The 23,892-nt window shown below is 44.4% G+C and overlaps 1 protein-coding gene across 3 annotated transcripts in view; it reads right to left on the bottom strand.

Moving 5' to 3' along the window:
* The window catches only part of CRTC3 (CREB regulated transcription coactivator 3), a 98,495-nt gene extending 75,165 nt beyond the window's left edge, over positions 1-23,330 (bottom strand). The window contains exons 1-2 of one of the 3 annotated variants that reach the window (XM_055326134.1): positions 23,056-23,330; positions 12,891-12,989 (exon numbers count right to left, since the gene is read on the bottom strand). In XM_055326134.1, the coding sequence (XP_055182109.1) occupies positions 12,891-12,989; positions 23,056-23,187 (231 nt within the window). In that variant the 5' untranslated portion in view covers positions 23,188-23,330. Of the gene's footprint in view, positions 1-12,890; positions 12,990-22,451; positions 22,726-23,055 lie in introns of those variants that run through there. The other 2 variants (XM_055326133.1, XM_055326135.1) reach the window with 2 other exon arrangements.
* Positions 23,331-23,892: the final 562 nt, after the last annotated feature.

Genomic DNA, 23,892 nt, shown 5'->3' with positions numbered 1-23,892 from the left:
TTTCCTCAAACAGAAGAGGCGAACATGCTGCTGGAAGTCAAAAGTCAAAGGTAAACGGCTGAGCAAATCAAACATGGAGATGGCAAAAAAGGAAGTGAAGGAAGGAGCGAAGGAGGAAGGGAAGGGGAGGGAAGGAGGGAAAGAAAAAAATTCATAGTTGCAAAGTGTATGTGGATTAGGATCCTAAACCGAATTTAGGGACAAGGTCAGAAAAATGTCATTCTCTGAAAAGGAAACTAAGACATAACATAAAATAGCTATTAGTAATCAGTGAAAATCTTTCCATACAAAAGGCTAAGATAATGGCAAGGTCTTCTAAATCTCACGCAAAGGGTCACTGCCCATCTCGTTCTATCTTTTAGTATTTGGATAAAAGGGTATTGTTTCATGGTTGGCAGAGAGCATGCTGTACCCAAGAGCAGGGCTAGCTAAGGTTTATGACCTTGGGAACAAAATTCCCTCTCACTTTTAACTTCTGAGCAGATGACTGTGCCACAGAAGCCACGAACTGTGACGAATGAGCACACAGGAACAGAGGTCACTTAGTGGCTTGGGGAGGCATCAGTTATCTCCACATCCTAGCTTCCATTGCTCCCTCCGGCTCCCTACCCCCTGGGTCAGCACCCCTACCCTGTGCGGCACCCCCCCACCTCTGCTTAGCCTATGGCAGTTACTGTCCTTATTGCATGCATGCATGAACGGGCTGAGGGAGGTGGAGGAGGGCCCAGCAGACCCGCCCTGCGCCACAGCCTCTTCCTGGGAGCACCCTGCAGACAGGGAGGCCTACGGCCAGTGCACCTTGTAAGTGGCCACCAAAAGTCCAGGGGACAAAAGAACTGATGAGGGATGGTCAGGCAACATGAAGAGGTGGGGGCTAAAGACAGAGAAGACCAAATGAGGAACAACAGACGGCACAAGGGGCAGCACTGGGGCCTCCGTGGAGGCTCTCTCATCTGTGACTCAAGACAGAACCAGTCGAGGACAGTCTTCGAGACTTCCTGATCATTCCCCTCCTCAGTAAGGGGCAGTGGCTAGATGTGGGCCACCAAAGCTCAGGATACACCACTGGCCGTTTTTCACAAGGACGAACTGGGCCCAATCTTCTGTGGCCTGGCTGACATAATCGTTTCTGGTTCCCACACCTGGTTACAGAGCTGTTAGATTTGTGCCACCACAGAGGGTACTTAAGAAATACGTGTTGACATCAGACTCCCTGCATGGAGCCTGCTTCTCCCTCTGCCTGTGTCTGCCTTCTCGCTCTGTGTCTCTCATGAATAAATAAATAAAATCTTTAAAAAAATAAAAATAAAAAATAAATTTTAAAAAAGAAATACATGCTGAATTTGTTATTCAATAAATCTCAGTTAACGAGAAGTAAAAAAGAAGAGTAGTGAACTCTTCTCTTAGAAGAGGGAGCAGAAGACAGAAAGCCCTCTCTGGGTCAGTCTGTTCATTTAGATGCACACCTACTCGTATGTGTGTGTCTGTGTGTCTGTGTGTGCACATGCACATGCTATAGTTTAAGGATGAGCCCTTCCACACAGGCTTTCAGGTTAACTGGTACCTTTCACTGTGAGAAATTCTGCCCACTAAAGATTTGATTTTGCATCCCCTTTTGAAACACATGTGCCTCAGAGGAGGCAAAAAATTTTTTTAAGATTTTATTTATTTGGGATCCCTGGGTGGCGCAGAGGTTTAGCGCCTGCCTTTGGCCCAGGGCGTGATCCTGGAGACCCGGGATCGAATCCCACGTCGGGCTCCCAGTGCATGGAGCCTGCTTCTCGCCTCTGCCTATGTCTCTCTCTCTCTCTCTCTCTCTCACTATCATAAATAAATAAAAATTTTTTTAAAAAAGATTTTATTTATTTATTCATGAGAGACATAGAGAGAGAGGCAGAGACACAGGCAGAGGGAGAAGCAGGCACCATGGGGGAGCCCGATGTGGGACCCGATCCCAGGACCCCGGGATCACAATCTAAACCAAAGGTAGACATTCAACCGCTGAACCACACAGGCACCCCGGGAAAATTTTCTGTATGAAATTTAATCAGAATGCTCTTCTCATCATCCAAATAAGCACTTTGGCCAGGACATAGGAACCTGATCGGGTGATGAAGGAAAGGAGGGTGGAGAGGATGGTCTTGAAGCACCAGCCAAGGCCAGAAGGGGGTGCCTGGGTCAGCTGGGGTGGAGACGGGGAAGCAGAGCTTGACATGAGGACACTCCCCTGCTGGAGCGATGCTGCCCAGGATGAGAGCCGCCAGCCGTATGTGGCTACTAGTACATGAAATGGGGCTTGCGTGATGGAGAAATGGAATTCTGAATTGTATTTTATCGTAATTATTATTTTTAAAAATATTTTTATGTATTTATTTATTCATGAGAGACACAGAGAGAGGGAGGGAGAGGCAGAGGCAGAGACAGAGGCAGAGGGAGAAGCAGGCTCCACGCAGGGAGCCCAATGTGGGACTCGATCCCAGGTCTCCAGGATCATGCCCTGGACTGAAGGCGGCGCTAAACCGCTGAGCCACCTGGGCTGCCCCTATTTTATCGTAATTAATTTAAATGTAATGAGTCACATGTGGCTAGTGACTACTGTATCTAGATAGCATAGGTCTTCAGGGTGTGGGGAGAAGAGATAAGAAGAGCACAGATAAAAAAGGAGATCAGTACAAATGTCTCGCTTCATAAGTGTTTCTAAGCACTATTTGTGTCAATAACTGATGATTGCTTTCGGCATGGTAGTTTCCAAAGTATTTCTGCTTTTATTCTGCATTCATTAAATCCTTAAAACAATCCTATTAAGTAACTGTCACTATCATCATAAGGTTTCTGAACCTTATGATTTGCCTAAGAGGACTCAGAGGGAGGGTGGTCTGCAGCCCCTCTAGAGCTGTCCGGATGCCATTGAAGAACCTCAGCTCTTCCTTTTGGAAAAAAGGGGCCACCAGATGCACAGGTGTGCTGTTCATCTCGTCATCCCGCCCTACGCAATCTGCAAGAATATTCAGAGACAATCAATCTCTCGTGTCATTGCACAGCTTCTCACCTGCTTGGAATTCAGCTCCTGAGGCTGGGAGTGTTCCTTATGCCATGGGGTAGGCGGGCAGATCTCAACACTCCATTGCTCCCCTGCCCCCTCTCAAGCCTTTACAGCCTCCAGTGCAGACAATAGCTGGCAGAGCTCTGAGAGGTGAGATTTGGCTGCAGGAAGTGAAGGTATTTCAGATTATGCATGCTGATACCTAGGCTACTTATGATATTACCCTGAATTTCAAAGAAGCAGCTCTCAAGATCTGGCATCCAAATATGCATATAGGACTGGGGGGCACCTGGGTGGCTCCAGTCAGTTAAGTGTCCCACTCTTGATTTCTTCAGCTCAGGTCATAATCTCAGGGTCATGGGATCAGGTCAAATCAGGGTCACCCCCTACACCAGGCTCCGTGCTTAGCGGGGAGTCTGCTTGAGATTCTCACTCCCTCTCCCTCTGCCCCCACCCCACTCTTTCTCTCTGTCTCAAATAAATAAATTAATAATTCTTTTTAAAAAATATGTGTGTAGGACTGGATTTTCTGCTTGAGGACAGAGGAGGTTTCAAAAACTGCTAAAAGGCTGCTTGAGAATTAAGGGAGCAAAGGCAAAGATTTCAAATAACTCCCTTTCTGCCTGTCCAACCTTGTACCAAGTTACTGAAATACCATCCACAATTTTCTTTGGAGGCATTTAACAGATTCAGAAAACCAGGCATAAGAAGATAAGGCACAGGGATTTTTTTAAAAACATTTAATACAAACATAAATAAATGCAAATCATCTTAGGCCAATAATTCTTCACATGGGATTAAAATATGTGCAAACATGAGTGTAATACATTTGAAATTTTCCCTAATAAAAAGTTTAAGAAAGTGAATGAGGGGCTCCTGGATGGCTCAGTTGGTTAAGTGGCTGACTCTTGATCCAGCCCCAAAAAGGGCTCCATGCTCAGCAGGGAGTCTATTTGAAATTCTCTTTCTCCCTCTGCCCCACTCTCTACTTGTCTATAAAAATAAATAAATCTTTTAAAAAATAAACAAAATCTTTTAAAAACGGGAAAGTGAAAGAGAGCATGTGTACATGTGTATGTACTTTTCTCAGGTAGGATTCACAGCTTTCATCAGATTTTCAAAGTAAAGGCAAACTTTAGCTTTTTATATTCTCTCATGCTTTATACAATTTTTTTCATACAGTTCTTGTAAGTTTAACTAAAACAAATGTTTAATACACATATATACATATATATTGTTAAGCTATTACAAATGTGATCTTTTTTTTCTTTATGTATTCTAACTGGCCACTGATAACATATCTAATAGTTTTTTTTAAGATTTAAATGTTTGATCAAGTGGTTGGATTTTTAAAAATTACTGATCACAATTTTGTCAATTATATTTGAATTCAATTTCTTTTTAATTTACTGAGAATTTATTTGGCCTAGTGCATGATCAATTTATATACACACATGTCCTACGAATAAGCAGTGAAAACAACCCAAATGTCCAACAATAAGGGACACCTTTATGTTAAATTGTGGGACACCCATGTAATAGAATACAGTTGGCCACCAGAAATTCTTTTTTTTTAATTTTTATTTATTTATGATATTCACAGAGAGAGAGAGAGAGAGAGGCAGAGACATAGGCAGAGGAAGAAGCAGGCTCCATGCACCGGGAGCCCGACATGGGATTCGATCCCAGGTCTCCAGGATCGCACCCTGGGCCAAAGGCAGGTGCCAAACTGCTGTGCCACCCAGGGATCCCCACAAGAAATTCTTTTAAAGACCATTTAAACATATGGGAAAATGTTTACGATGTGAAAAAATAAGATACAAAACTATATGTGTAGTAAATATGATGATTTTGTTAAAAATATTTATGTCCTGGTAAAAACTATTGAAAGAAAAGAGCCAGGGCACCTGGGGTGGTTCAGTCAGTTAAGCATCCATCTTTGGCTCAAGTCATGATCCCTGGGGGCTGAGATGCAGTCCCAAGTGGGGTTCTCTGCTCAGGGTGGAGTCTGCTCTTCCTTCTCCCTCTGCCCCTCTCCCCTGCTTGTGCTCTCTCTCTCATTCATAGAGACACACAGAGAGAGAGAGAGACACAGAGAGACAGATGGGCTGCCCAATAAGTAAAATCTCTTAACAATATATTTTACCTATTTATTTAAGAGAGAGAGCACAAGTTGCGGGGGAGAAGGAAGCAGACTCCCCGTTGAGGAGAGAGTTGGATGTGGGACTCAATCCCAGGACCCCAGGATCATGACCCCAGCTGGCCGACATTTAACCAAATGAGCAAGGCACCCCAAATGGATAAAATCTTCAAAAGAGAGAGAGAGAGAGAGACAGACAGACAGACAGACAGGGCAGCCCAGGTGCCTCAGCGGTTTAGTGCCACCTTCAGCCCAGGGCCTGATCCTGGAGACCCGGGATCGGGTCCCACATCAGGCACCCTGCATGGAGCCTGCTTCTCCCTCCGCCTGTGTCTCTGCCTCTCTCTGTTTCTCTCATGAATAAATAAATAAAATCTTTAAAAAGAGAGAGAGAGAGACAGAGAGAGAAAGAAAAGAGCTAAAATGTGAACAGGGATGTTACCTCTTTTCTGTGGATTTGGCAACTCTTGGGCCTGATTAAAGTTTCATGTGCCAAACGCAAAAACAAATCATGAAAAGCAAAATGTTCTAGAAAAATGAGACTAGCCCCTGACAGTAAGAGCCCCAAAGGGTTTTTGTAAAAATTAAATAACCTATGCAGAGAGTGTAAATGCAGTGTCTGGCACACAGCACCTGCTCAATAAATGCTAGCTACTATCAACAGTATTTTCAGATTAATATTACTACAAACGTTTTCCATTTGTTGGAATTTGACTCATACATATTTTACCAATTTTTTTTAAAGAATATTATAAAAACTGAAAGGAAAGCCATAAAAATTGAACTAGGAGCCAGACTTGATTTTTAAGTTCTGGTTTTCTCACGTACTTACTGTGCAAACTCTGGGCCTCATTCTACGCTCTCATGTTGGCAGCAGGGCTAGAAAAATCACTGGCCTGGAGTTGGCCTTCCCCACCTTGACTGCCCTGCAACCCACCTTTCTCCCTTTGGCTACCAGACTGTTCTCTAAATCAGTGAGAACTCATACACCCTCAGTTATAAACAAGATGATGCAATTTTGTTAAAATGTAGTAATCAGAAATATAAAAAGTATGATTAGTTTTTAGGGATAGAATTCAAAAGGACTAGGTAGGTTGCATGGAGGCTCTGAAGGATTATCCCTACACAGAGAGAAGCCCTCTGTCCCTCTCTCTGTAGCTGCCTGACAATCAGGTCACACAACAAACAGGTGCCTGAGCTCTTAGGCAGGCTAGAACATGCTGCAGAACAGTTGGTTCTCCCCTAACCCGAAGACACAGCCCTTGCTTTCGGAGAGGAAGATAATGCCACTTCCTCCTCTCTGCCTTCACTGTACAGATGTTGGGTCTTGCCTAGAGATAGGAGGGCTGTACCCTAGCCACCCCTGCCTGATGACCCACCCCTCACTGAAGATTATCAGAAGGCAGCCTGAAAAGCTTGTTTTGGCTTACTTATCTGATAAGTCTGTGTTCTCTGTAAAAGTGCCCACTGGGTTGGAGGAAAAGAATGTGCTTTGAGATCCTTCATTAGGATAGAAAATTGGTCTTTAACCGATATTAAAATGGTACAATGGTTACCAAACAAATGTTGTAGTGAAGATCAAGTAAAATAATAGATGTGAAAGTATTTGGTAAACTCCAAAGTGATCTATAAACACAAGAGAAAGAGAGGAGGACTGACTATGTGAAAATAAATCATTATAAGCAACTTCACTTGAATTACAATTCATGCTTCTGTACCACGTTTATGGACTGGGAGGCTCATTATTATTGAGATTTATTATTGAAATGTTAATTCTCCCCAACCTGGTCTACGATTCCACACAACCCCATCTAAAATCCCAGCAGGTTTTCTTCATAGAAGTCAACAAGCTGATTCTACAATTGTATGGATAAGTAAAGGAACTAAAATAAGCCACACAACTTTTAAAAAGAACAAAGTTGGAGAACTCTTCACTACCTGAGTCCAAGCCTTCCTGTAAAGATATAGCAATCAAGACAGTTTGGTATTAGTAGGTTCTCACTTTTATGTGGAATCTTAAAGGGGTGGGTGGTAGATAAAATGGGTAATGGGGGTTAAAAGGCACAAATTTCTAGTTGTAAAATAAGCCATGAGCTAATGTACAGTATGGTGACTATAGTTAATAAACTGTATTGCCTATTTGAAGGTTGCTAAGAGAGTAAATCTTAAAATTTCTCATTACAAGAAAAAAAATTTTTGTAACTGTTTGGTGACAGAAGTTAACTAGTCTTATTGTGGTGATCATTTTGTAATACATACAAATATCGAATCATTACATTCCACACCTAAAACTAATATAATGTTATAAGTCAATTATATCTCAACTTCTTAAAAAAGTGTGATATTAGGGGCACCTAGCTGGCTCAGTCAGAAAAGTATGCAACTCCTAATCTTGGGGTTATCGGTTCAAGCCCCAGGTTGGGTGTACACATTGCTCAAAAATAAAATCTTTAAAAAATAAATAAATAGGCAGATCAATAGATAAAAAGTATGGTATTAGTAAAATGAGGGGCATGGAGATCAATGGAACAGAAGATGAAGTCCAGAAACAGACCCACACAAACATGGTCAACTGACTTTCAACAAAAGTGCCAAGGATGGGGGATCCCTGGGTGGTTCAGCAGTTTAGCGCCTGCCTTCAGCCCAGGGCATGATCCTGGAGTCCTGGGATCGAGTCCCACATTGGGCTCCTTGCATGGAGCCTGCTTCTCCCTCTCCTTCTGCCTGTGTCTCTGCCTCTGTGTCTCTCATGAATAAATTAAAAAAAAAAAAAAGGTGCCAAGGTAATTCAATAGGAAAGAAAAGTCTTCTCACAAATGGTGTTGGTGCTGGCGCAACTCAGCCTCCATATGCAAAGAATGTGGTCCTCAACTCATACTTTGTACTACATTGAAAAAAAAATTAACTTGAAATTATCTAAGCATATAACCTAAAATTATAAAACTTCCAGAACACCACGTAGGAAAAACATCTCTGTGATCTTGAGTTAAGCATATAATTCTTAGATAAGACACAAAAGGCACAAATCATAAAACAGCAAAATTGATCAACTGGGCTTCATTGAAATTAAGAACTTTTGCTCTTTAAGACTTGGTTGAGAAAATGAGAGGCATCTGGAAGGCTCAGTCACCTTGGGTGCCTGACCTTTGATTTCGGGTAAGGTCATGAGATCGAGCCCCATCATAGGCTCCATGCTGGAGCCTGCCTAAGATTCTCCCTCTGCCCCCTACCCCTGGTGCCACTCATGCATACACGTCTGTACTCTCTCCTCGGGAGGGAGGGAGGAAGGAAGGTAGGTAGGTTCCTCCAAAAAATATGAGGAACTCTTATAACTTTCAATAATAGGAAAATGAACAACTCATTTAAAAATTGGGCAAAAGATCTGAACAGACACCTCACCAAGGAAGATGTCAGGGTGGCAAATAAGCACACAGAAAGATGTTCAACACAACCAGTTATCAGGAAAATACAATTTAAACCATAATAAAAGACCACTACACATGCACTAGAATAACAAAAATATTTTAAACTGAAATACCACCACCTCACACCCATTAGTGGGATGTTGACTAAAGAAGCCTCATGTACTACTGGGTGGGAACACAAACCAGTGCAGACACAGTGGAAAACAGAATGGCTATTACTCAAAATATTTAAAATAGAATTACCATATGATCCAGCAATACACCCAGAAGAACTAAAAGCAGGGTCTCTGAGATATTTTCACACCCATGTTTACAGCGGCATTATTCACAACAGCCAGGAGGTGGGAGCAACCCAAGTATCCACAATGGGTAAAAGGACAAACAAAATGTGATACATACATACAACAGAAAATTACTTGCCTTAAATAAAAAGGAAATCTTGTCACATGCTGTAAAATATGGGTGAGCCTTGAGGACATCATGCCAGGTGAAATAAGCCAGTCATGAGAAGACAAGTAGCGTGTAATTCCACTTACATGAAGTGCCTGGAGTAGTCAAATTCACAGAGGTAGAAAGCAGCACTGTGCTTATGGGGGCGGGGGTGGGGGGAGGGGGAATCAGGAGTTGTAGCCTAACAGGTACTGGGTTCCGGTTTTGTAAGATGAGAAAGTTCTGGAGACTGGTGGCACAACAATGTGAATATACTTAACACCACTGAACTATATACTTAAAAATGATTAAGATGGTAAATTTTATGTTGTGTTTTATGCCACAGTTAAAAAACAACAACCCTGAAATACTGGAGTATGAAGTGCTGGAGAGCAGTGCAGAATCACCTGAACTCTCCCACACTGCTGGTGGGAATGTGAAACAGTACAGAAACATTATAAAACAGTTTGGCAGTTTCTTAATAAAGTTAAGGATACACTTGCCATATGATCCGGCACTACTAGGTATTTACATAAAAACTCTATGTGAGAGTATCTTTATTCACAATTACCAAAGCGTGGAAACCATTCAAATGCCCATCAAGTGATGCATGGATAAAGAAATTACAGTACCCCCATACAATGGAATACTACTCAGCAATAAAAATAAATAAATAAAAATAAACTATAGATAAATGTAATGCAGTGAGTTGAATCCTGTTCCCCTGAAAAGATACCCTTGAGCCTTAAGGCCCCATACCTGTGAATGTGATCTGATTTAGAAACAGAATCTTTACAAATGTAATCAACTTAAGACAAGATCGTATTGGATTAGAGTGGGCCCTCGATCCAATGACTGGTGGCTTTAAAGGACAAAGGTGAGGGAGCCTTGGACAGAGACACAAGGAAGACAGTTATATGGAATGAAAGAAGAGGCTGGAGTGAGGGAGCTACAAACCAAAGGGGATCAAGGGCTGGCAACAACCAGCAGAACCTAGGAAGAGGCAAGGAAGGATTCTTCCCTAGAGCCATCAGATAGCATGCTTCTACTGCCACCTTGATCACAGACTTCTAGCCTCAGAACTACAAGAGAATGAATTTCTGCTGTTTTAAGCCACCCCGTTTATGGTACTTTGTTAGGGCAGCAGTTTAGGGCAGTTTGAAAGAAGAACTCAAAAGATTACACACTTTTAATTCCCTTTATAGGACACACTGGAATGGGCAAAACTGCAGATCAGTGGTTTCCAGAAGGCAGATTGGTGGAGGCAGATTACAAAGGAACATAAAGGAACTTCTGGAGGATGATGAAACTGTTCTATATATTGACTATGGTGGTGGTTATACAACACAGAACTGTAATGCCTAAGAAAGGTCAACAGAAGGGCGCCTGGGTGGCTCAGTCAGTTAAGCATCCAACTCTTGATTTCGGCTCAGGTCCGGGTCTCGGGGTCCTGGGATAGCATCCCTTGTGGGGCTCCTTGCTCAGTGGAGAGTCTGCTTTTCCCTCTCCCTCTGCTCCTCTCCCTGCTCCCACACTCATTTGCACTCGTGCTCTCTCTCTCAATAAATAAATAGATAAATCTTTAAAAAGAAAGGTCAATTGCATTGTAGGTAAATTATACCTCAAAAAAAGTTTACCAAAAAAAAAAAAATCTGTGTTTAGAATCCCCTTTTTCTCCTCAGTTTGTCAAGAATCCCAAGAAGAGGGCTTGCACTGAGATAATGTGATCAAAATAATAATTCTAGATTATAACCCATTGAATAAAATAAGAAGCTACAAACCAGCTATACAGAAATAAATAAAAGGACATATGAAAGTTTAATAAGGACCAGGATAAGGTATCTCCTCACAAAACATTTGTTAACTACAAAGGGGAAGAGTACCACCACCGTAATTAATAAAAGTGAACACCATCAGTCATAGGACAAAAGACAATCACCCACTTAAAGGGCTACTTAGATAACAGCATCACTTCCGTGCTATTCCTGCCAAAGACACCAATCTGAATCGAATCATGAAGAAGCATTAGACAAACCCCAACTGAGGGAGATTCTGCAAAACACCTGGCTGGTGCTCTTCAAAAGTGGCTAAGGTTATAAAAGTCAAAAATAATTTCTTTAACATCAAAAATAAAAGACTGAAAAACTGTTCTAGACTGAAGGAGACTCAGGACAATAAATACATGCAATTCTAAACTGGATCCTTCTGCTGCAGAGGACAGCAGTGGAACTTGAGGTAAAACCACATGTGAATGGAGTCTGTGGATCAGATGGTCATAACTTTCCGCTGTTAATTTTCTGATTTTGATGGCTCTGTTTGGGTTATGAGAGACAACGTCCTTGCTTGTAGGAAAATACACAGTAAAATATTTGGGGTTGAGAGAGAATCAGGTTAGCAATGTATTTTCTTAAGGGGAAAAAAAAAGTTATTTGTACTGAACTTTCAACTTTTCTGTAAGTTTGTGATTGATTCAAAGCGATATGAAGAAGGAGGGGGGAGGAGAAGCAGAAGAATTATTCAAAGAAAGAATCATGGGAAGGCCAAGGGTTGTTAGTTCATCCCATCCCCCACTGCAACAGGACAGGGGCAGGATATTAAGTTCTACCTATATTCCTCTAAAGTTGACTATAAAGTATCACAGAATCAGGATCTCAAACACAGCAAACCTTGATAGTGTTCTGTTTTCAGAAGCATGTGATCCAGCATAAAGCAGATACCTACTTTATCTGGATACTCAATGATCCAATAGGCCAATGTAGAAGATTGTCTGGTCTAGAGGTAGACCTCCGATCCAGACATATAGTGTGTGTGTGTGTATATATATAGTACAGCAAGATACCAATGTCAATATATGAAAGACAAGATTCAGTGTAACAGGGTACAAATATGTTCACGTTGTGCTTTTTCTAATAACCATTATATTTAACAACCCTTGCGAGCACTCTCAGATGGAAGTCTCTATTTCAAATAATACTTTTGCCTTATGGGACCATCAACAAACAAGTGAACCCAGCTTTTACAGCAAAGAAAGAAGTACTTTTAAAATGTACAGGCATTCAAATAAATCAACTCACCCCTCATCTTAAAGTTTATATCCCAACTTCAAAACCAAATCTTAAATTGTTTTAATTGGATGACAGGTCCCTAATTTTTCAGACTAGGATATCTAATTTGGATCTTAACAGTATTCTATATCACTGTCTGAAATATTGATTCCATGTTGTTCAGAACAAGGTTCTCCATTGATCTGAATGACTGAGGCACCCTATGACGCTGCAATAATCTACATGCAAAAGAGACCACTTATCTGGGCCTTCGATCTGCACTGTCCAACATGGTAGAAACCAACCACAGAAAGGTCATGCAATATGGTCAGTCTCAACCAAGATGTGCTAGAAGTATACCAGATTTCAAAGATTTAGTATAGATTTTAAAAAAGAATGTGAACTATCTCATTTATGTTTGTTAAACCAAGTATATGGTGAAATGGTAACATTTCAGATCTACTGGGTTAAATAATTATTTAAGTTATTTAAATAATAGTAAAATTAATTGTGCCTGTTTCTTTTTCTTTAATGTGGTTACTAGAGAAGACTGGATTATATACATGGCTCACAGTATATTTCTCCTGGACAGTACTGCCTTAGCATGAGGCAAATACAAATACAAATACACCGTGAGATAATTCTATGTCAGGCTGTAGAAACTAGGAAAAGAATGATGGGCTTCCCAGAAGAATACTGAACTGTATCTATGCCCAGTTTATCCTTGAAGATCCAATCCTCCTAAAGACAATGGTTGCCTATCTTTTTACACTCAATTCAGCCTGGAGAAAGGAAGTATCTGAAAGTACCTGGAACTCTGACGCACTGCTCCGTAGTTGGCTCACATTTGGTAAGGACCCTCCATGGTACTGTGTGAGGCGCAATTGCTGAAGCTTCTGAAATTGGACCTGGAAACAAAGAGATTTCAAGGTGGTTGAGAGATAACAGCAAAGATCTGAGAGAAGCATTGAAGTAGGGGTATTTTGTAGCAAAATGGTTCAAGAGTGAAAGTCTTAGTTTCAATTTCTTTTCTACCTTTAGGTAGAACCTTTAGGTTAGGTAGAAACCTTTAGGTTTCCTTTTGATTAATCCATTTTTGGAAAGGATTTACCCATGTTCCAAATGTTCCATGAGCCATGACAGTAAGGTCTCTGAGTATATGTAGGTGTGCAGGCACAATCTCTAACAGCAGTAAAAGAATCTCTTGAAAATTAAGCCATCCTCTATGACTCTAACACAGTAACTGTTTTCTCTTCCATGTACTCTTGTCCAGCCTCCACTTAACGTGTGTGTGTAATACCTGCCTGGCAGTAATCATAACTCAGGTACAATCTTGCATGCTTACACTTAACTCTTTTCTATGACAGTAATCATTTTTTAATGGCTAGATAACATTTCTTCTTCTGAATTATTTCCTAAGAACACATTACAAAGAGTGATAACTAAGTCTCTGGGAAAGGGCTTTTAGATGGCTCTCAATACATAACACCAAAATGCTTTCCCAGCAGGTATAAAGAGTATATGTGAGAAAACAGTGTCACAAGAAAACTCACTAACCTTGAATATCATCCTTAACTGTGGCAAAGAAGGAGGTCAACCCAACAGGTATCAAATGGCATCCCACTGCTTTCATATGCCTTTTTTTTTTTTTTTTAGATTTTATTTATCCATTCATGAGAGACACAGAGAGAGAGAGAGGGAGAGACCCAGGCAGAGGGAGAAGTAGGCTCCCTGGAAGGAACCCGATGCGGAACTTGATCCCAGATCCTGGGATCACGCCCTGAGCTGAAGGCAGACGCTCAACCGCTGAGCTACCCAGGTGTCCTTCATACGCCTTTCTTCTCCAAGTTCCTCCTTGCTTCATTTTTCAAAAGGCAGTAAACTGGTTACAGTTCTTGCAGACCCCAAAGGGGTCCAATCTGGTCTTCAAGAGCTCTGTTTCTAAAATAATAAATTAGCCCTGTGGTTATATAACCCTTGGCACTTATAATTCACGTGGGGAATAAAGAGGCAATGGGAACCCTGAAGGCCTTTCATTATTAGTCCCTTTGTCTAATAAAAATAAAAGCTACTAAATAGATGAACCAGATGCTATCCTTGGATGCTTTGCCCATTTCATCCCTAACCCTCTCCACAACCACCAAGGGAGACCATGTCATCCTGCTTTTACAGACCTGGAGACCCAGACTTAAGGAAGTTCAACATTTGCCCAAGGTCACACAGCTAAAGGAGGTCAAGCTGTGGCTACCTCAAAACCCACATTCTTGGACACCTGGGTGGTTCGGCTGGTTAAGCATCCGGCTCTTGATTTTGGCTCAGGTTATGATCTTAGGGTTGTGAGACTGGCTCCACACTGGGCATGGAACCTGCTTAAGATTCTCTTTCTCCCTCTCCCTCTGCCCCTCTCCTCCCACACCTCTCTCTCTCTCTTATAATAAAAAAAAAAAAAGGCAAAAAACAAACAAAACAAAAAACACCACATTCTTATATCTGCCATAGTCCTTTCCTTTGTTCCATTTATCTCTCAATGATCATACTATTTACAAGCTCAGAGAAAAATGAAGTTTGGTTGATCAAAAGCATTGCTGGGCCTTTGAAGCTCTGATTTTGTTCAGTTTTTATATTTATTATGAAAAATTTCAAATATATAGAGAGGTGAGTATAATGAAACCCCATCTAATAGTTTCTAGCTTCCACGATGATCTTATGATCAGTCTTTTGTTTTTTTTAAAGATTTATTTATTTATTCATGATAGACATAGAGAGAGAGAGAGAGAGGCAGAGATACAGGAGGAGGGAGAAGAAGGCTCCATGCCGGGAGCCCGACGTGGGACTCGATCTCAGGACTCCAGGATTGCAACGTGGGCCAAAGGCAGGCGCTAAACCACTGAGCCACCCAGGGATCCCCCTTATGATCGGTCTTGATTCATCTTTATTCCAATGACCTATAGCAGCCCATCGAAAGAAATCCATATATTGTATCATTCCATATTTCAATATGCATTTCCAAAAGATAAGAACCTATATCTGGTTGGAAGTTTTAGAGGCATACAAAACTTAGACTCACATGATACTGACCTACTCAAAATATTGAGTAGGTATCATTGAGTCAAATAGAACCCTCTAAATGTGGCCCCTGTCCCGGCCAATCTGTGGCCTCTGCCTTAGTGGCCTTAACTTCCTCATACCCATCGTTATTTGATTTCTCAAACACACTGCATTGGGAGGCAGCTATAATCTATTCATCAAAGCCCAGATCCAAGAGTCAAATATGAGAAGGAGGACACAGTCAGCCTTTCCATCTATCAGCTGGATTATAAGAATGAAGTCTCAGCTTTTGATCTTGGCATTCTCAAAGCACTTACCAGAAGCATTTGACTCTCTATCCTTGAAATTCTCTAGACAAAATTCTCAACCGCCTTGATCTCAAGACTGATTCCTTCTTCCATCAATCCATCCATTTATTCACTTATACAAAAAGACATTTGACTGTGTGTTCAGCACTGTGCCAGGCACTCTTACTAGGATGAATACATGCCAAAGTTCTTGCCTTCAGAGAGTTCTCATAAAGGCTTCAACTTTTACCCAAAAGCCTTGACACTTCAACCAAGCTAAGTTCTAAATCTAGCTAGAGACCTGCTTTCACCTGAGCCTGAGGCCCTCCCACACCTGCTCTCCCTCCCAACCTGCCTATTCTCAAGTCTTCAGAGACTGTTGTGCTATAGGGAAAGGATTCACAACTGGAAGATCTGACTCTGTAACCTGAGGCTCCCACGTGGTAGGGTAAGTTATTCTGCCGTCTACTCCACAAAAACAATGTAAGAAGGATTAAAAGAGAAAACAGACATGACAGTAGGATATAACATGGAAAGCTCTGGATTAACTTCTCAAAGTATCATCTTCATTGTTGATATTCTCAACTACCTTCTAAACCCTTAAATCACTTTCATATTTTCCTCTTTTGAAATCTAGAATCAATGAGCTAGAAAGAACCTTAGACATTGTCTTCAAAACCAGCATGCTTACTGATGATGAAAATGTGCACTGAAGAATGAGTAGCCTAAGGCAGAGGCCACAGATTGGCCGGGACAGGGGCCACATTTAGAGGGTTCTATTTGACTCACATGATACCTACTCAATATTTTGAGTGGGTCAGTATCATGTGAGTCTAATCTACTTAAAGTTTAATCAAACTTTATGAAATGAAGTTTAACCCACTTAAACTTTCATTACAAATGAACTTTAACCCACTTAAACTTTCATTTCAAACTGGAAGACTGTATAAAAATCTGGATTTCCAACTCCTCTTGACTGAAAGATCAAACAACACTGAATGTATGTACTTGCATGGCAACAATGCATGGAGTTGAGAAGCAGCTGCCTCCTTTCACAGGGCTTAAGTTATAATTTGCCCAAGACCTCACTGCACCCTATTATTCCTCCACTATGCACGAGCATCAGCAACCATTTATCTCATTCCTGGCTCCTCCACATCTCTTCCCTACATGCCTCACCTTTTAACTTAGGTTAGCAACCTTTAGCCTGTAGTCACACACTTTAGTGGATTAATGTCCTTCAACATCTATATGAAATGAGATCCAAGCCTCACTAACTCGTTTTTTAAAAAAGTCTCATAACAGCCAATCACAAACCAAAATCCCAGCAGGTCTTTTTGTAGAAACTGACAATAGAATCCTAAAATTTATGGATCTGTGAAAGACAAACCTACAGCCAAAGCAATCTGACCTACAGTGAAAGCAATCTTTAAAAAGAGCAAAGCTGGAAGACTGTTACCTTGTTTCCAGATTTACCATAAAGCTACAGTAATTCTGGCAGCATGCTACTGTCAGAGAGAGAGATATATACAGATCAACAGAACAAAAAAGAGAGTCCAAAAATAGACCCACACAATATCTGGCCAATTGATTTTTGACAAAAGTATCATAGCAATTCAATGGGGAAAGTGTTTTCAATAGATGCTGCTGGTATACGTAGATCTCCTTGGGGGGAGAAGGCAATAAAAGCAGTTGAGTACACAGACATTCAGTGGCACAGCCATATTCAAACCCCAGCTCTGCCACTAATCAGCCATGTAACCATACCTCGCAAGTCTCAGTTTGCTCATCTGCAAAATGAAGAATATTCTAGATACATGTTCCCTTCAGCCATTGTGAAAATCATATGAGATAATGAACGCAAAGGAGTCTGCATAGCACATGGCAAAAAGACAGCACTCAATATTTAACCCAGATCCAATATGTCTAATCTTTTTTCCTCTCTTGGAGGCCTCACTGACACAGAACATATCTAATATTTGTTTTAATATAAAAATGATTCTCCCCAAATATTCCAGCTACATTAACGCTCCAGGAGATTGATGTGCTGTGTTTACCCTGTGGTTTCTCCAAACTACAAGATGTCTTTCAAAGTCGAACTTCTGGAACAAGTTCCCTGTCCTGTCTCTCTTTCCTTCCATTCAGTCCTGGATGCCTCACAACCTCCATTCCAACCAGCTCACTGTGAACACAGTGGCTCTCACCAACATTACCAATGGCCTCCACTTGACTAGACCAAAGGACACGTCTTTATCATGTCAAACTGAGTCAGCAGCATTGGGCTCAGCTGGTTGACATGCTCTCCTTTCCCTTCTGGTTGTTCTTTGGTCTTTTTTGCTGGCCCCCCCTTCTACCTCCTCTTTATATGGTAGACCTCCCTGGGCTTCTCTTGGCCCTTTCCACATTTCACTTTACAGCAGGGCTTACAAACTCAAATGTCTGCAGCGAAGCTGCTGGAATCATAAGGAACTGTGGCAAACTGAAACATCTATGCACTTTCCAATGGGGGAAGCCACCATGGGGCTCCAGGCAACTGCTATCATGCAGAAATGTAGGATGAGGGCTGTTAGATGATTTCATTTTTCAAAAGAATCCAGAATCCAGACTGTAATGTAAAATCCCAATATTCACTGTTGGTCCTAATTTTTTTTTTTAAACATATTCAGGCACACACATACCCCCACATCCCCGCAAGGACCAAATTAGAATTTAGGTCACCAATTTGTAAGATGCGTTCTAGAAATTCTTAGGCAGCTGAAATCTACTACCACAACTACACACTGAAGGTTCCCACATTTATATCACTAGCCTAGACTTCCCTCCTTATTTGGAGATCCTTCAATGGCTCCAGGGCCATATAAACAACTGCCTGCAGGACTATCTCTACTTAAATGCCTCACAGGCACCTAAAACCAGCAACTCCTGACACTGAGGCCTCTGTTCGCACCTTGCTCCAGCCAGTGCTCCAGTTCTTACTGGAGGATACCCTGAAATGGCTCAAGTCTCAAAGCTGGGGATCACTCATTCGCCAAGTCTGGTCATTTCTAGCTCCCTATTGATCTGTTTGCCCCTCTGCTTCCCTCTTGTTCCCATCCTAGTGTCAAGACCATCATCACATCTCCTGGACTACTATCTCAACCTTCAAATAGTTTCTCTGCCACCTTCCCCTCAGTTCTATCCACCACTCTGGAGCTAAAGGTATCCTTTTAAAATGCAAATCTCCCCTGCTCCCACCCCTTCATGATTCTCCATTGTCCTCAGGATCAAGTCCCAAATCCTGTCTCTACAATCAGATCCCTGTGAATGCCTCAACTCAAATCACCCTCTTTGTCCCCTTGCTAAACCTCATACCCTGGAATAGTTTGCCACCCCCATACTAATCCTTCAGGCTACTAGAAGAGTTGAGGACTCCCTACCATCCATTCCCAGAGTTATATCTGTTTCCCCTATTGTAGTATTCATCAAAACGTGTCCTTACTTGTCAAAGGACTATTTTCTCCATTAAATCCTAAAATTCATGAGGAGACTGTATTTTGCTTTCTCACTACTGAAATCTCCAGTTTCCATCCTAACCTCTGGCACACACTAGGGACTCAATAAGTATCTGATAAACAAATAAATGAGACCGTTGAAGCAAGACACCATGTCTTCACCTCTCCCTGCCATTAACCACAGAGGGTATTCCAGTAATGACAAATTAATGAATGAACAACAGAACAGCATCTTTCCAGGCATATCTGCCTCTACTTTTTATCCCAGGTACCACCACTAAAGTAATCCCCCTAGCATTCTCTTCTCAAATATTCCCACTGTTTCCTAATAAGGCTGAACCCCTAAAGCTAGAGTGAAATATTCCCCATAATCTAGTTTATCCCACCTACTAGGTAAATAGGATTTAACCCTAACTCCAAAGGATTGGCTCTGATTATATAGAGAATGCCTTGGAACCCAACCCGGGCTCAGAGAGGAAAGAATATCTAGATTGATTATTGATGTCTGTCATGGGCTGATAATGGAGAGTCAGTGTATCTGCCATCTAGTACCAATAACGAAGTGGTTGGGGGCTGCCTGGGTGGCTAAGTGGTTGAGCACTTGAACTCTTGAGTTCAGCTCAGGTCATGATCTCAGGGTTGTGAGACTGACTCCACACTGAGCATGGAACCTGCTTAGGATTCTCTCTCTGCTCCTCCCCTGCTCTCATAAATACATACATACATACAATAATGAGCTAGATGGATTCTTCTCCATCTGGGATCTTTGGACCTTTGGAGGTTTACAGACATATGCCTGGAAATTTAAGAGTTCTCCATGAGAAGTGTTCAGTTTTGTAAATTTCATTATAAAAGTAATCCTTAAAATTTTTAAATAAGCAAATACAACATGGCAAATTCAATGTTCTCTTCTGCTCTTGTGTTTATAGACATGTTGGACCTGGGGTGCCTGGCTGGCTCAGTTAGAAGGGTGTGTGGCTCTTGATCTTGGGGTTGTGAGTTTGAGCCTCAGGTTGGCATAGAGATTACTTTAAAAAATTTTTTTAATATATTAAAAAATATAAACACAGTGGACCAAAGTAGTATTACTTTACCTGTAATTGATAGCAGAAAAAGAACACAGGAGGAACTAACATGTAAATGATGCGCTGTTCCAGGTTAGGGGCAAAGTGACATCATAATTCTATCGTAATTAGAATAGAGAAAAGTAGTGGCTGAATTGAGTTACCCCATGGGGCATACCAGATCAGCCTTGCTAACTCAAGAAAACCTGAGCTATAGGGGCTAGCATCATATCCATACTGAGAGTTTCAATCGAGTTCAGCAAAATAGCTTATGTCATATAAAATTAACATGATTTTGAATTTATTGCATTTTTAACATTGAGTGAATTTATTTTGTGCATGTCTTTTAGTTATGGTACTTGTACCACAGCCACTATCAAAGGACTTTATGTACAAGTGTATGTCTGAACATATTTAAGTAACATAACTAAACTCATTTAAATAAACACAGAGGATCTGTGAAAAAATTTTGCCTTAAAAAAAGTCTATACATTACTCATGGCTTTATCTATCAGGGATGCTTTAAGGAGGGTTCTTGAGGACACCTGGGTGGCTCAATGGTTCAGCATCTGCCTTTGGCTCAAAGCATGATCCCAGGGTCCTGGGATCGAGTCACACATCCAGCTCCCTGCACAGAGCCGGCTTCTCCCTCTGCTGATGTCTCTGCCTCTCTGCCTCTCTCTCTCTCTCTCTCTCTCTCTTCTCCCTCTGCTGATGTCTCTGCCTCTCTGCCTCTCTCTCTCTCTCTCTCTCTCTCTCTCTCTCTCTCTCCGTGTGTCTCATGAATAAATATTTTTTAAATAAAATAAAAAATAGGAGATCCCTGGGTGGCTCAGCGGTTGAGTGCCTGCCTTCGGCCCAGGGCGTGATCCTGGAGTCCCAGGATCAAGTCCCACATCGGGCTCCCTGTATGGAGCCTGCTTCTCCCTCTGCCTGTGTCTCTGCCTCCCTCTCTATCTCTCTCTGTCTCTCATGAATAAATAAATAAAATCTTTTAAAAATAAATAAATAAATAAAGAGGGTTCATGAATTGGGTGGAGATTGGATCAACTCTAGGTATATATACAGAGTGCCTGTATTTGTATACACATTTTAGCTAAACAACACATAACAACACACATCCCAGTGTTAAGCCTCAGCTTTCACCCAACCATTCTCAATGTGCTCTCTGCTAGCTCATCATGCTCATCCCTGAATCTAACCAAGGTCACACATGTATGTATATGCCTGTGGACACCAAGTAGATAATATATGAGTAAAGCTATTTGGGGCGTTAAAAAATAATTTTATTGAAATCCTTAGCCTTGGGGTTCCTGGGCAGCTTCGTTCATGAAGCATCTGCCTTGGGCTCAGGTCATGATCTCTAGATCCTGGTATCCAGGACTTACATCAGGCCTCTCTGCTCAGTGAGGAGTCAGCTTCTCCCTCCCTCTCTCTCTCTCTCTAATAAATAAATAAAATATTAAAAAAAAAACCTCTCAGCCTTCTTTATCTCTCTATATTTTTCTTACCATAAAAATATGAGAAAAAAAGAATATTTCATTTCCCTTTTACTTCACTTAAAGAAAACATCAAAAACATGATAAATGGCAAATGACACCTAGCTGTGGTGTGGGAGCTCATGACAGGGTGTGGTGTGGTCAACTAGAGAGAATCCACACTCCAGGGGAGGGGGCTACCGTCGTCCAGCTCCAGCCAAAGGCTGTCGTATGGGAATTCAGGAAGACTGCTACCAGGTCTCCCAATTTTAAATATATATATATATGTATATGTATATGTATATGAAGATAGGAAAAGAAGAAAAGGAGGGGGGAGACTGGGGAAGGGGGCCCGGAGGAAGTGAGGAAGAGAGGAAGGGAGGAAGGGAAAATAAATAAATAAATAAATAAATAAATAAATAAATAAATAAATAAATAAATAAATAAAGTTTTTTTTTTAAAGATTTATTTATTTATTTATTCATTCAGAGAGAGCGAGAGAGAGGCAGAGACACAGGCAGAGGGAGAAGCAGGCTCCAAGCAGGAAGCCCGATGTGGGACTCGATCCTGGGTCCCCAGGATCGCACCCCGGGCTGCAGGCGGCGCCAAACCGCTGCGCCACCGGGGCTGCCCTAAATAAAGGTTTTATATGAAAATCTCCCAATTAAAAAGTTCTGGCAACAAGACTCAAGAAGAAGTTTTCCCAAACACCGTGCTTGGCCAAAAAAGTAACGTGTGTGCCGCCGAGCGAGCGGGCCCCCGCTGCGTGCAAGTCCGCTCGCAGCTCCCCGGGGAGGCTGCCCCCCGCCCAGCATCTGCGTGTCCTCCCCCGGGTTCTCGACGGTCCTTCAAGGTCAGCGCGCGGGAGCCTCAAGGCCTGGCCGGCTCGCGCTGACCCTCCTCCCCGCAGCCCTGCGCGACTCTCCTCTCGGCTCTCCATCCTCCACTGCCTCCCTCAACAGTTTCCCAACCTCCGGGTGTTTGTCCCGGCTCGCGCCTTACTCATCGCTCCTGGACCCTCCTCCGTCGCCAGCGACGCCGCGCACCTTGCCAGGTCTCGTTAAATCCCCGGGCTGAGCGCGGGCCAGCGCACCGAGGAGGCACCTCCGCGGGGGACACAGAGGAAAGCCTCGCTCGGCGCGCAACCCCCGCCCGCCCCGGGCTCACGGCGCGCCCGGCTCTCCCCGGGCCCCGCCGTCCACAGGCGGCGGGCGGAGGATGTGCGGAGCTACGAGAAGCCGCGCCGCCCGCCCGCGAGCTGTTGGTGATTTCCTCCCGGGGCTCGGCTCGCCCTCCCCCTCCGGCCGCCCTCGCGCCGCCGCCCGCCGCCCGCCGCGCCCGGCCGGCCCCTGCCCTCGGGCCTCGGGCCTCGGGCCCCGCGCCCCAGCCGCCCCCGCGGGCTCCGCCGAGGGCCGGGGGCCGGCGGGAGGGGACGCGCCTAGGCCGCGGCCGCGGCGGCCCCGCTCGCGGCCCCCGCCCCGCCCCGCCCAGCTCCGCCCCGCTCCGCTCCGCTCCCCCGCGCGCCCCCGGCCCGGCCCCGCCGCCGCCGCCGCCGCCGCCGCCGCCGCCCGCGCGCCCCCGTCCCCGCCCGGGCCCCCGCGCTCACCCGCGACAGGGTGAGGTCGGTCATGAGCTGCTCGAAGGCCCGCGTCTCCTCGGCCTGCCGCTGCGTGTGCAGCGCGATCTTCTCGCTGAACTTCCGCGGGTTGGCGCTGCCCGAGCCCGGCGAGGCGGCCATGGCGCGGGCCCGGCCCGGCGGGAGGGGGACACGGCGGGCGCGGGGCCTGCGCGTCGGCCCGCGCGTCGGTCCGCAGGCCGCCCGAGCCGCCGCCCGAAGGCCCGTCCTCCGGCGCGACCCGGCAGACCAGCCGCCGCGGCCCCACAGCCAGCGAGCGGCCGCGAGCGCGTCGAGGTCCGCCCCCGCGCGGCCGGCCCCGCCCTCGGCGCGGCCCGCCCGCCGCCCGCCGCCCGCCGCCCGCCGCCCGCCGCCCGCCGCCCGGCCCAGACCCGGCCCAGACCCAGACCCGGACCCGGCCCCGGCCCCGCGCTGCAGCCGCCGCTCCCAGCCCGGCGAGCCCCGCGGGCAGAGCGCGCCGCCTCCGACGTGGGGGAGCCGCCGTGTGCCCGCCGGGCCCCAGCGCGGGGGGACCCTGGCGCGCGGTTCGGGTCGCGGCTGCAGAACCGGCTCTGGCCCGCGGCCCCCCCCGCGGCCCGGTCCGCCGCGGCTCCCCCGAAGCCCGAGCCCGCCCTCCCGCCCTCCCGCGCTGCGGGGCCTACGGCCGCTGGCGGGCCTGCTCCCGGGCCGCGGCGCCCTCGGGGGGGGGGTCCCTCGCGGTCTCGGGGTTTAGAGCCCCCCCGGCGATGAGCGCAGCCTGCAGCCGCCAGCCACCCCGCCCCGGGGCCAGCTCCCCGCTCCTCAGCCCGGGCCCCTCGTCCGGGCTCT

The sequence above is a fragment of the Nyctereutes procyonoides genome, unplaced genomic scaffold, assembly GCF_905146905.1.
Source record: "Nyctereutes procyonoides isolate TBG_1078 unplaced genomic scaffold, NYPRO_anot_genome, whole genome shotgun sequence".
Classification (NCBI taxonomy): Eukaryota; Metazoa; Chordata; class Mammalia; order Carnivora; family Canidae; genus Nyctereutes; species Nyctereutes procyonoides.
This window is presented reverse-complemented; position numbering and strand designations above follow the sequence as displayed.